The sequence below is a fragment of the Agelaius tricolor genome, unplaced genomic scaffold, assembly GCF_023055355.1.
Source record: "Agelaius tricolor isolate 1412-34295 unplaced genomic scaffold, bAgeTri1.0.p SCAF_3, whole genome shotgun sequence".
Classification (NCBI taxonomy): Eukaryota; Metazoa; Chordata; class Aves; order Passeriformes; family Icteridae; genus Agelaius; species Agelaius tricolor.
Genome location: NW_027269263.1, coordinates 1234235 through 1248470, shown reverse-complemented (window position 1 = coordinate 1248470; position 14236 = coordinate 1234235). Strand labels below are relative to the sequence as shown.

General features: G+C 39.4%; 1 protein-coding gene across 1 annotated transcript in view; it reads left to right on the top strand.

Moving 5' to 3' along the window:
• The window catches only part of PIK3C2G (phosphatidylinositol-4-phosphate 3-kinase catalytic subunit type 2 gamma), a 194332-nt gene that overhangs the window by 29158 nt on the left and 150938 nt on the right, over positions 1-14236 (top strand). The window contains exons 8-9 of the mRNA XM_071422100.1: positions 2076-2192; positions 8477-8510. Of these exons, the coding sequence (XP_071278201.1) occupies positions 2076-2192; positions 8477-8510 (151 nt within the window). The remainder of the gene's footprint in view (positions 1-2075; positions 2193-8476; positions 8511-14236) is intronic.

Below are 14236 nucleotides of genomic sequence, written 5' to 3'. Positions count from 1 at the left end.
ATTCCTTTGGAATTTCAGAAGATGTAAAATTTTTGTAAAAAATGAATCTCCATCTTCCCTTCTTTGGGACAAAAATCAATGTCATGTATCTACACATAAAAAAACCCACCAACCTCTTTACATGAAGAAAGAGAACTCTTTACATGATAATGTCCCAGCAGAGAAATAGTGTGGAAGAAGGCATCATGTGTAGTATTCAGTATCACATAATTTTATGTGCTTACTCTTCTTCATCTGCAATATGCTCCTTAGAAGTAGCTACCATAAAAATAAATTGTATGGTAAAGTAGCTTCTATAAATATTAATACTTTGATAGTTTATCTCTAAACAGAATAGCATGTTAAACAGAAATTGATACATTCCTCAAGACACCAATTCTCTTTATGGAATAGCATTTATATGTACATACAAAAATACATAAACTGTGGGTGGGTTTGGGTTTTTGGTTTTGTTTTTATTTTTCTCCATCCAGAGAGCTGTTTCTCTGTTTAAGGGTTACTTTTGTGGATGTCTATTGCTTGTTACTGCTCAGAAATTACCCTGTAGAGCTGTATTTATAGGCACAAAATTCCTTCTTCCAATAATACATCTCTGCTTGTGAAGAAGTAAAATGCTAAATTAAAACTTATTTAAATCAAATGCAAAATTGGAATGATAGTTTATATTAATTAAGAACTCTATGTAGTAATTTTTATATATATATATGCACTTATTTTACACTTATTTTATATATATACTCACTTATTTCTTCAAGAAATCAGAGTAAACCAGCTTTTATAATGTTCTGGAGTTGTCAGGGTTACACATAGCAAAGCCATGCCACTGAGCAGTCAATCAACTTCAGCTCCAAGGAGGATCTAAAATTCTCAAGAGATTACAGTCAGCCTTTTCCTCTCTAGAACCTGTAGTGTGAAAAGGTGTTTGTGTCCTTAATTACTAACCAAAAAACCCAAAAACTTATGTTGAAAAGAATCTGACCACCAGGTATTTGTGGATATTTCATGTAATTCATTCCTGCTTTAGTTTTGCTCGAAGCAGGTAATGTGCAATTAGTAAACTCAATATATTTTTATATTTATTTCTAATAATGACAGGTGTTAACCTTCTCAGTACAGTCTGTGCCTATACCTCAGACCTGAAAACAGAAAGTTCATCTTGGTACAATTTGTATTTTTCAGGCATGAGATGCCTGAGTTAGAGAAATGGGTTCATGGGTACATCCACATGCTATAGTGCACTAAAAGGAACATTTATCAGTACAGAAACATGGAGAATATTTATAGGAGAGCTTCTGCTTGTTCAGAGAATGTATTTTAACATTTAATGAAGTGATACAACCCTCCAGAAAGCCCATGAATTTGTATATTTATTTATTTATTTTCCTGAACATAGAGTACTTCATATGGTGTTTTCCTTCCTTTGGGGATCCAATTATTTTTTTTTTTAGTTCCCCAAAGTATTTCATCTAGAAACTTTTTTTTCCCATATGGCAATATTAAAATATCTAAATTTACAATCAATAAGATTCCATAGTTTTAACTAAATATATAATTTTGCAGAAAGCTGGTTGCAAAAGTACTTAGTCCACAGGTGTCAGATTATGCAGCCTCCCACACAGTACCTATTTTTAGGAGGAATGTGGCTGTTTTCCAACTCTGGCAGAAATGGGTAGGAGACAATAGTGAGGATAAATTCACAGAATTACAGAATGCTCATGAATCACTTGGCTTCAGGTCTCCTATGGAGTTTCTCTACAGTGCTTCCACACTTCTGGAATTCATCCAAACCAAGGTTTTCCCTTAAAATCAGTCCTTGATACCAAATTTGTTCTGGTTTTGACCAGCATACATTTTGCAGGAGATAATTGGACTTCAACAGAAATGTCACCATCCTTAAAAAATATTGGCCTGTGGTGATTTCAGTGTAGCCAGACTAAACCATGGTGTTTGAATTCTGCTTGAGAGGGTAGGATTTCCTACCCCTCACTGCCATGAAGGTTATGGTCAGGTATTTTTGGTAAATTCTGCATGTCTACTGCTTCCTTTTTTTCTCCCTATTTCTCTACTATCAACAGAATAATGTTGATAATGTGATTGAAGCAGCTAAAGCCATCTGCAGTGTCCTGTGTTTTGTGGAAACCAGAGACATCACTGATGCAATCTGGAAACTCCATGCTTTGGGGAGAGCACAGGTAAAGGATGCATGTTCATGTCCTATTTTTCTCTTTAAAACTGTTTTTTTGATTGATCAAGTCCATTTTTCTGTCTTGCTACTTTTTACTGTCTTGCTGTCTTGTTTTCCCTTTGACATGTGTTGGGTAGAGGCACTGTAAAAAAAAAAAAGAATCTTGACCACGTGTGATGTGGTATAGGACCAACAGAAGATTTGCCATGTGTTTAACTTGAACTGATATTCCCCTCCAGCTCTTTCTTGTTCCTACTCAATGTAGAAAACTCTCTGCCACATCACCTATTTACCATTTATCCTGTGATTTCAGAGTATTAGATTTGCAGATATTTAGTACAGGTTGTCAGTAATTTTAAAAAAACTTCCAAAAATGTCATTTAAATAGTGATTTTTTTTTTTTTCAGATTGAAATGTCCCTATATAGAAATAAATAGAGTACCAGCATCATACAGTCTTGATTTTAGCTGAAATACTCTTAAAACTCTGAATTGGGTTTTCCAGGGTTTTCTGAATAATTGTGAACTGGGACTTTGGAGGGCAGTATCCCTTCTCAGTTTGGTCATCATCTGCTTTGGTGTGACCTTAGAAAAGTCACTATGAACCTGATTTATAGAAGTTCTGAGCACCCAAAAGCTCTTTTTGAAATCAGCATCTTGGAGATACAGGTGCTCAGCAAATCTAAAAATCAAGCCATTAATCACTTGGATTTACTCTGGTGTAACTATGAGTAGTGATAATTTTTTCACATCGTAAGGAAATTCCCTCTTCGCACTTAAAAAAAAATTATTGAGGAATTCTCTCCTTGCATGGTCTCTTATTCTTTCTCACAGCAAATACTCTTTAGAAAAACATGCCAGGGTCTATGTGATGCTTGCATTCAGACCATTACCTGCCTCCTGCAAGACTTTTATCCTTTCTCTTTCCTGTTGGGTTTGATTTTGTTTTTTTCCATGGCTTGTGCTGTGTGTAAGAGCACCCAAGACTTGAAGAACCAAGGCAGCTCTAGGGTTCTTGATTCATTGCTCGGACCTGACCAGCTGTTTCCCTGAAGTGGCTTTTCTTGCTTCCCTTCTAGTTCATGCTTCCCTGCAAATCTTGCTTCTATATGATCCTAAATCTTTTAAATTCTGTTTTGGCATCAATTATTAGAAGTCACAACCGGGGGTAAATTCCTGCATAAATGAGTCTGTGTTGGCACACATTTTATCTGGCATGATGTGGAATCAAATGGAAATAAGAATATCCATTTAAGAAAAGCTTTTCTTAGATATTAGAGGGTAAATACTGTAGAGAAAGAGATAAAGGAAGTAACAAGGGATTCATGTGATTTGCTTTTCAGTTAAAATCCAGATTCTCTTAAGAGGTGTCAGGATGATCAGTGTCTTGTCCTTCAGACAAGAATTTTCTCAATCCAGAATGTGTCTTAAGAGATAGACAAAGAGCTGGGTCCAGGTAAAAGATAGAGAGGGAAGCAACATAACTTTGTTTTAGAAAGGAATTAGAGCAGAAGAAATATATCAGGACTAATTTGTTAAAAACATTTATTTTGAGGCAAGAAAAATTTAGTGTATTTTATCTTTTAGTGCTCAGGTCAGCCCTGTGAACCTAATGTGTAAACTGCCTCTTATAACTGCTTTATATAGCCCTTGGTCCATTTGCAGCCCCACCCTCTCTGAAGTTGAGCAGAGAAACAGGTACAGTGGTCAAAGAGACAAATCAGTTCCTATTAGTGTGGCTCATCCTAAGTCAGAAAACGCCACATGCCATGCAGAATTACATTATGGGACAAAACCCTAAGAGTACAGGCCATCTTTTTCAAGTCTTAGTTTTTTTTGTGGATGTTCACATTTTCTTCTGCTTATCTTCAGAGTCGTTGTTATGAAAATATTGATTTTATTTTTGAGATGAATTGGCTATTAATAGGCAAATAATTAAATTATCACCTGATCTACTTGTTGTAGAAAGAAACAAACAAAAAATCTCTGATCCAAATGTTCCCTGTTTGCTATTGCTCATTCTCCAGCATGTCAAAATGTCCAATTCCACTGTATAGAGTGTCTCCAATATTTGCAGCTTCTTCTAAAGCAATTTCCATGTTCTTCCTCACATGGAGGGAGCAATACACTTCCCTTTTCCTGTTTAACCTGTTTAGATTATTCTTGCAGAGCAAGTCACAGCTCTTTATCTCTGTACAGTCTCCAGCACAGCAGAGTGCTGGTCCTGGCTGGGATGTCCAGAGGCTGCAGTTGATAAGGGATGATGATAATGGTACTGTTAGCTCATCTGTAATGAGCAAAATGATACTGTTCTGAATAGCCTCTTCTGAATGTTGAAAAGATTGTCCTGATTGAGCAGTCTTAAATATTTTTCTGTTCTAATATTCAGTAAGAAGCTGCTTCATGTATTATGGGAATTTTTTAAGGAGTTTTGAATGAGTTAGAGACAAGAGCTCTGAGTTTTTAGATGATGTGGTTTATTTTCTTATCTTCTACATAGGCAGGAAGGGTGAGCTTGGTTCACATATTTACTGCATGGTTCAGAAAGTCACAAGACCCTTAGTTACAAAACTTTTTAAGGATTTATTGACTAATAAAATACTGCTAACAAGGATATTTATGTTTTTGACTTAATCCTTAAATATTTAGTTTTATGGGCTCATGTTACAGTGTAAGCTTTCTTGGCCAATCATGTTATGACACATAAACTTAGACTGCTGCATTCTAAACTCCTTGTTTACCTTTGTAGCTAGATTTATTTTTTCTAGATCTTAAACTCTAAAACTTCAAACTTTGTTCTTCTTAACATGTCTGTTTTAAACTAAAAATCTGCATTCTCACTTCTAACACTGAAGTTTGGAAATCTCTTCTAAGGTCTCAAATTGAATCCTGTGTTTCATTCTGAGATTTGGCTTGCAGGCCCAAAGTTCTGAGAATTCTTTGCATTTTGGATTCTAACAACATATCTCTTGAAAACTAGTGCCTAGATTGTCTTTCATGCTGTAAAGTTTTTCAGTTATTGAGGTTTTGTTCTCTTAACATTGCCTTTCAAGCTTGGTTAGCTGAGCTGGTTGTCTGTCCCTTGAAGCCTTCCTGTAAAAGCTGCCTGTGACCTTGAGTGCCACCCCTGTCCCTCTGACTCCCTCTGTGCTGAAGCAGACCTGACTAACAACTGACTTCAAATGCTGTTGCTGCTGCTGCCTTTTCACTCCTTTGAGAAATACTGCTAGGACAGTCAATAGACCTCAGCAATCCAGAAAAGGTTGGGCTTTGATTCCATAAAGAGGTTCATCTTTCTCAGCAGCTGAACTATAAATGTCATAAAAGCAGTCAGATATATTCCTGCATGTTTTGTAACTTGAGCACTGTCCCATTTCGTGAAGATAGTCATTACACATGACATGCAATATTGTATTTGCAGGGAAATGTCCCAGCGAAGGCAGGAATGATGCATTTGACTCCATGTTCCCAGAAGGCCAATTTATTACTTTATAAAACTATCATATATTAAAAAATACTAAACTTAATTATACTAAAGAATACAGAAAAGATACTTACTGAATGCTAAAAAGATAATAATGAAAACTTGTGACCCTTTCCAGAGTCCCGACACAGCCTGGCCCTGATTGGCCAATGAGTGAAAACAACTCACACCAGAATCCAATGAAACAATCACCTGTGGCTAAACAATCTCCAAACACATCCACATGTGAGCAAAACACAGAAGAAGCAAATGAGATAAGAATTGTTTTCCTTTCCTCTGAGGCTTCTCAGCTTTCCAGGAGAAAAATCCTGGGCAAAGGAATTTTTTAGGAGAATGTGAATGCTACATGCATCTACCTTACATGTAGAATATAAATGTCACAAATCAGATTGCATCTCTATTTGTTAATATTTGTGCAAAGACAAATTGACCAGCTTTCCTGTCCATAGCAACGTATGTAGTCAAAATTAGTACTCAGCAGCCAGTTATTCAATGGAGTACCAACCCCCTCAAACCTCTTTTTGATTTAAACTCATATAGAATGGTAGGGTCATTTTTTATGTAACTTTTGGGTACTGAAAAAATTATTAAATGCTGCAATATTATTGTATTTTACCATATTGCTTGAATTGTTTCTATTATGTTCATCAGTGTAGTACCAAAAGATTTTGTTAGGAGGAAGAGAGGCTTTTTTCAGATGAGCAGGTAAACAGCCTCGCAAATTAAGTGACATTTTTGAGGTTACCTGTTACCTCTCACGCACTGCAGCATTACACATCTGCTAAGGAAGTGGTGCCAGAAAAACATTATAACTGCTTTTCCACATGATTTCCTGATGCTTTAGTGTAATATATGGTGTGGTTTTGTGTGGAATATTTTTTAATGCATCCATTTGGCACAAGTGCACATAAAGCCTCAGGGAAACCACTGCTTACTCCTTCCAGTGTAAATTGCATAGGTTGCCAGTGTACGTTTGTTTATACCTATCTGTATATATGTGCTCTCCTACTTAGGAAAAAAAAAAAAATGTGCTTCTATTGAATTTGGTTTTAAAAAACCCTTAAAAAACCTGAACCAAAACAAAGAAACTTAGTTTCAATCTTCTGTCTTTAATTAAATTGTACTTATTACCTCCTCTCTTCCAGTACTGTGCATTCCTGTACCGTGGTTAAGAGATTATGAAAGCAACTGGCACCACTGCTGGTTTCTTCTTAACTGATTGCATCTCTTTGTAAATGTGATTATTTCAGTCTCTAACCAACCTAACCCTGGGATTTTCAAATCCATTCAGGGTAGGCTCTGGGCCTGATGCATACTTAATGTTTTTCATCTCTCCTTATTTTTTTTCCCCCCATTCCTTTCTTACAGCAGCTCACAAAATGTCATAGGAGATCAAATCCTGCCAGAACAGGCACTAATCCACTATATATTAAGCATACTATACTATGTTGAAATTATAAGTACTGTGCCAAAAGGTTGTTTACTTTCCAAAATTTGAGGGAATTGAACAAAAGTCTCTGTTCCCATTTGTCTCGCTGCATTATGAAGATTGTGCAAACATAATTCTCAACCTGGATGCTGCTTTTCTCGCCTCAAGTAAGCATTTGACTTCTTCTGTTCATCTTCACCAGACAAATGCTGGCAGCTCCAAGCTGGGTGCCAGGGGGAGAATGTACATCCAGCATTGTGTTTCTTCTGCCACCTCCACATGCATTGTAATTTTTGAGAAGCATCGTGCTGAATACATATGTACTAACACGAAGCATTCTGAGCCCACTGCAAAGGGATTAATGACTTTGAAGGGCAGAAAACCTTACAGGGATGTGGGTTCAAACAGTGCAAGCCAGAGGCAATACTGAAATGCAGAATTATCCTTGCAATCTCTCTGGTCAAGATTTGCTCCTCATTTTTGTAGATACAAGTCTGATCACAGACTCATATAATCATAGAGCATGCTGAGTTGAAAGAGATCCACAAGGATCGTCAAAGTCCAACCTCTGTCCCTGCAGAGGACACCCTGAAGGGAGGACACAGAATCACACCCTGTGCCCTAAAGTGTCATCCAAATGCTTCCAGAACTCTGTCAGGCTTGGAGCTGTGACCATTTCCCTGGAGAACCTGTTCAGAGCCCAACCAGCCCCTGGGTGAAAAAGCTTTTCCTGATATCCACTTAACCTCCCCTGACACAGCTTCATGTCATTCCCCTGGGTCCTGTCACTGATGACCAGGACAAGACATCAGTGCCTGTCACTTGCCCTCATGAGGAAGCTGGAGAGCACTTTGGGGTCTCGCCTCACTCAATATTTCCTTTTGGCCACCTCTGGTCAGCTGCCTGCTCCAAGGCCCTTAAAGAGCACAGCTGTTTTCAGTGATCTGGCACAGGAGTAGGTGAAATGGAGGCCACTTGAGTGGAGACTTGCTGCTCCTCACCTTTGAGAGGATGCCAAGACCCTGCCCTTAGGGCTTCACATCTGATTGTAAGGCTTGCAAAAGGGTGGAGAGGGAATTCTTCTCTCTGTTGTACCACTGTGGAGGCTGAGAACGTGTGAGCACATTTGATGAGTGCTTCTTTGTACCTTGCCCAAATACTGTCAGAAATCAGGACTGAGTGGCTTGGCTGAGGTGGTAGAGGAAGCAGGTCCTGGTTCTCTGAATCCCAGTCATGTCTTGTGTCATCATAACATTAAGATAAATCTAAATCCTTCCCCCTTTCCACTGTATTTTCTACTTCTACAACCATTAGAACTTCTACCCAGTCTTTTCTGAAGTGACTGATTACTTTTTTCCTGTCTGGTTTTGTCTTTATAGAATTGTCTTCAAAGTGTGGAAACATCAGGCAAAGGTAAAGTGGTTTGTTTTTTAAGTATGTTAATTCAAGGTGTGTCATCATAAAACACATGCTTTACTATTTGTTTGTTTTACTAATCTGTTTGAGTGTGCATATTGCAGATGTTGACATGTTAAGGTTTATTATAAGGTAATTTTGATAAGTTGAAATTGAAGTTGTCTAAAAGTGTAAATAAAACAGCATTTCCACAAAATGATCTGGAGACTCAAATATGGAGAATGAATAGCAAAGTGAAAGAACTGAGTTCAGGCCAAGGTGGTCATGGTAGTTTTCTTTAATCACAACTTTCCATGTGGAGAAAAGGGAAAACAATGAACTTCATGGAAGGCTGAAAAATGATTTTTCTGTATGACTTTCCCACCTGACTCCAGTAACTTTAATTCCTCCTTCTGTAAGCTTTATTTCTTTGTGATCTTTTGCTGTGTAAACAGTGTCTTGTCGAATGATAGACTGGCATAAGAAGAGTACATTAATTAACAGTAATGGACACAATTATAAACCCTGCCTTTTAAAATCCTCACTGGCTCAGAGGTGCCCAGCATTGTCAGCACCTCTCAGACCGAGGGATGAGCAGGAGTCTGCTCTGTCCAGGGTGGATTCCAGGAGGGAACAGCCTCATCAGGTGCTGCTCTACCCCTCTGTGGCTGCCCCAGTGCAGCTGGGGCTGCTGCATGGCTACCATCCAAGGGCCCTCCCTGCAGCTGAGCACTGGTGTGGGCTGTGGAAGGAATTTGTCTCTCTCTATTTTGTATGAGGAAAAAATGGCCTCTCAGATGCTCTTTTCCTCTGTTTGTTTTTCTCAACTGCAGTGTGCTCAGAGAGGCAAAAAAAGGTGAATCAGCAGCAATGATTTCAGCAATCTTTCAAACATACAGTTGTTTCAAATGCAGGTTTCCTAATGCCAGGCTTGTTTTCTGTATTATTCAACTTCATGAACAGCAGAGAAGGGAAGCAGCAATTCAATTTGTAAGATGCCAGGAGAAGCTGAGTAGCTGGAGGGCCAGGAACATTCAGGTGCAGAAGGGAGAAGAGGGTAAATTCAGTTTGTGGGACTCTTCTTTCTTGGATATATTCCTTTTTCCCGTGCTTTTTTTTTAACATCCTCAATGGCAGCTAATTGCTCATGTTAAAAAACAATCAGTAGTTACTAATAAACATCTACCTGAGAAACATCTTCCTCCACACACTGCTCAAAAAATGTAATTGGAATGGATTTAAAACACTCCTCTGATTACAGGTATTTCCAAATTTGAACTTTATTGAATCAGCAGCTCTCTCAAGGAAAATCTCATTTATTGAGTAACAGTGAAGGAATCAGTGTTAACTCCCTACTTCTCTGTACCTTTATTTATGCCAGGAAATCTTCAACTGTGAAGATTTCTCTGTTTGCTTTTGGCACACCCTAATTTCATAAGAATTGCAGAATCCTTTTGGTGGTGTAAGATTAGAAACTGCAATTTACTGATAGCAAGTCAGAACTTGCCAAGCCATTAGTCATTCTGTGGAGAAGCCTGCATTCAAATTTGTCCAAGGTACCCACATTTCCATTTCATGTATGTTTTGACATGCTACATGCCTTACGTCTGCACCTAATACATAAACTAAATAGACTAAAAATCAGTAAAATATTTAAAGTTAGGCTAATGAGCTAGCATGTCAAAGCTGGTGTTAAGAACATGTCTGAGAAAAACCAAGTGTGAGTGCAATGACCAAATCTGATCTGCAGGAACCTAGGGCTGAACTCTCAGATGTGGGGAAAAACCATATTACATCTTCTCTTTTGGGCATCACAAGTTTTCCCTAGTCCCTGTCTTCCCAGTGCTCACCTTCATGATGATGCCACTGATCTAGGAGCACTAACCTTGAGAGGAATCCAGATGATATTTTCACCTGCTGAAGCTAGAAGTAAAAGCCAAATGAGTGGTGAGTTGTAAGCTCCTGCCAAATTCACCTTTGTGTGTCCTTTTCCACCTCATTTGCTTCCCACCCTTTTTTTACTTCATTGTGCTCGGCTGTCTAGGATTGCAGGCATGCAAAAATCTACAAGCCTGTGACCCAAAATTAAAGGAAAATCATAGATTTGCTCAGTGCTGTTAAATCTTTCCAGATCTCTGGGAAGCTAAAACCCATGTGCTTTCCTTCCTCAAGCAGCACATTTGCAGATGAAGTCAGAATTGACAGCCAAGGAAGAGACAGACTGGATTTCCCATTTTTACTATTCCTTTCTGTCCCTCATATGTATTCATGTTTATCTTGAAGAAAACAGGATCAAATTTTAACAGCAAGAGCACCAATCAGTTATTCCAACTAATAATTTGTTTCTTTTCCCCTTTTTTCCCCGAGAGATGATTATTACCCTGAGTATCATAAAAGAGTTTTGTTTATCTCCATTACAGCTTCTCTCTACCACAAAAGATAAAAAGATAAAATATACTATTAAAATGAAAGCCTTACTTAAAAACTTGTTTAGAAACTGCCTTAACCTTACTCTTGAATAACAGATTGTTTGAGGTTTATTATTAGTCACTCACCATGGACTAAGCTAGTCAAAGACTATATTCAAAACATCTAGCCTTGATTTAGTGCTCCAATAACCGCCTCTGTTAGCAGTGTTATCTCTGTAGAACAATTTATGCCACTGCTGTGAACAAAGCAAAACTTATCCACATTATGCTGAAGTCTGGATCATGCTCTTTTTCCTCTCTATGAAGTCCTTAGAAGATTATATTCAAGTTTTAGTGCTTGAAATATTTTCTTTCTTGTTAAATGGGAGGAACTCTAGGTATTTCTAGTCATCAGTATCTTTCTGCAGCATCAAGTGTTCCCAGAAAATGAAGATTACTCATGTTAGTGGAGATTTAGTATTGGAGTTTGCTGCAATCCAGACTGTGAAAAGGCTGCAGGCTTTTCACACCTGAGTCTGTGTGTGGCTCTCAAAAGCTGATGAATGAATGTTTATTCCATGTCTACAGCCTTGCTGCTCAGGGCAGGGATTTCAGATCAGACATAATAAGCAGCTTTCAGAATTTGATCAGTAGTTCTCTGGGACCCATCCAGAAGGTCTGGTATGCACCAGGAACTGATGATACTGAGTTAACAGTATTTGCCAACTGAATTGCTGGAGTTGTTATCTTTTAGAGTGAGTGCAGGAATGTAATGCTTACAATACATGTCATGTAGTCATCACTACATTGAGACTGTAAAGCTTCTCTAGCTGTGCTTGGGATTTGATATTTATTTCTAGACCTGATAATAGAAGCATTCACAACAGAAAGGCTTTCTATGTTTTAAAAAAGGGGAGGAAGGGGGGGAAATTTGTTGTTGTTTTGGTTTGGTTTTTTTGTTAGAGTTTCCTTTGGAGCTGAAAAATTCTTTTTGTTCCTTTCTTAGCACAAACCCGTTAAGTTTTTGTTTTGGGAGAAACTCTTTTTGTTTCACAATATGGAAAAATCTTAAGGGACTTTTGTTGATTTTGTTTCATTTTTCTACATGTCTCCTGCATTGTTCCCAAACCAGAGCACAGCTCCTCGCCTCGAAGTTGCTGTTGCATCCTGATATATTGTCCCTATAGCCAGAGGCCTTTTAATCAAGAGCAAATTTTAAATAACAATCCCCCAGTTCTGCACAAAAAGTAGGCAGAAGTTATCAAGGCATTATAAACCATATAGGAGCAGAGACATTTTTGATACCAGGATAGCAGGTGATTTTAAAATTGCTTTCAAGGGATAATCCATAGGATTCTTCAGCTAGTAGGAGTAAACAGTCCAGTAAATATTGGTGCTTGAAAGCTGCACCTGATCAGTATGTGTGTTACAGCCTTTTCATGTTTTGCCTCTTTCTTATCACAATAATGGCTGTATGAATGCTGCTAGTATTTTACTTAAAGGTCAGGTGGGTTTCTTTTTTTCTGTAGTTTTTGTTATGGGGTTTTGTGTCTGTGTGTGTCCTAAACTTTATTCAGGACCTTGCTCTATTCATCTCTGAAAATAAGCTGGAAAGGAAAAAACCAAGCTCTACTTCTCAAAAGTATTTTTAATCTGTCAAAAGTGTCATAAGCCTTCATTCCAAATTCTGTTCAACCACGTTTTTGTCATGTTTTACCTGGAGAAAACGTGTACAGGTCAGAGAGAATGTTTAAAATGTATTGAACTGACATCATCTGCTGGTGCAGTAACAGCAAGGTGCCTGCTCTGTCGGAAGATCTGGCAATAAAATAATATGGGAATAGTAATACTGGACTGAGAGGAAAAAGTAAGTTGGTTTCAGTGAGGAATAAGCTACTATATTCCTTACTAAATCTTGAAGGCACTTGCAGGTGTGTTCATTAATTCTTTGAGGATTGTGAGGATTTTTCTGTTTCTCACTACAGGTAGAATTTATTCCTTCAGACTTCCTGCACAAGGAAGAGGAATCTGTCAGAAATAAGCATATCTGGCAGCTGTGGTTAAAGTTCACTTCCCTGGTTCTCCTCTCATTTCTGCATGTCAGATTTCTCCTCGCCTTCAGGGAGAAGGTGACGGCAAATAATTTTACAGCAGAAATAGATCACAAGGTTTGAGTAGTGAGATTATTAATCTTGGTCACAGTTCACTTTGCAATGTGGTCCTTTCATTGTCTCTTACATACTGGCTATGCCTGGGACACCTCCCTAGAAAATAGGTTTTGATGTAGCTGAAACTCTGAATCTGCTGTAGGAAGTCCATGGTCTGTGCTTTGTAAATCAGTGAAGCACCAGTCCTTTCTCAGCTGAGATTTATTAAAAAGCATAAAAAGCAGTAGAAGTTCTCTGGCTTCATGAATGGGAGATGTAATTTCAGCCTACCATATCCTATTCAGCAGCTCATTAAAATACAGTGAGAAAATGCTGACCAAGTTTTGTGAGTAATGGATGTTTACAGACTACCCAAGAAATTTCCTTCTAATTCAGTTAATTGCTACAGCTCCTAATGACTGAAGAATGGGGGTTGGAAAAGGGTTGATTCTGGCACAGGAACCATAGACTGTTTTATAACTGAGAGCAAGCAAGAATAAGAAAATTAATGTTGAAAAAATCCTGGGCCTGAAGACCAGATCATAATTGGACATTTGCTTAAACCTGTGGTGTCTCTGTCTCTCTGTGAGCCTCTCAGGAACCCTGGGCCAGTCCCGAGTCGGCAGACACCGGGGGGAGCAGCCCCGACACGGCCGACAGCGGGGAGACGCTGTCTGTGTGTGCCCCGAGGGTACTGAGGGCACCTGGGCTGACAGCAGGGAGACACTGTCTGTGTGTGCCCCGAGGGTGCTGAGGGCACCTGGGCTGACAGCAGGGAGACACTGTCTGTGTGTGCCCCGAGGGTACTGAGGGCACCTGGGCTGGGGGGGAGACACTGTGTGTGTGTGCCCCGAGGGTGCTGAGGGCACCTGGGCTGGGGGGAGACACTGTCTGTGTGTGCCCCGAGGGTACTGAGGGCACCTGGGCTGGGGGGAGACACTGTCTGTGTGTGCCCCGAGGGTACTGAGGGCACCTGGGCTGGCAGGGAGACACTGTCTGTGTGTGCCCCGAGGGTGCTGAGGGCACCTGGGCCCGCAGGGAGACACTCTCTGTGCCCCGAGGGTACTGAGGGCACCTGGGCTGGCAGGGAGACACTCTCTGTGTGTGCCCCGAGGGTGCTGAGGGCACCTGGGCTGACAGGGAGACACTGTCTGTGTGTGCCCCGAGGGTGCTGAGGGCACCTGGGCTG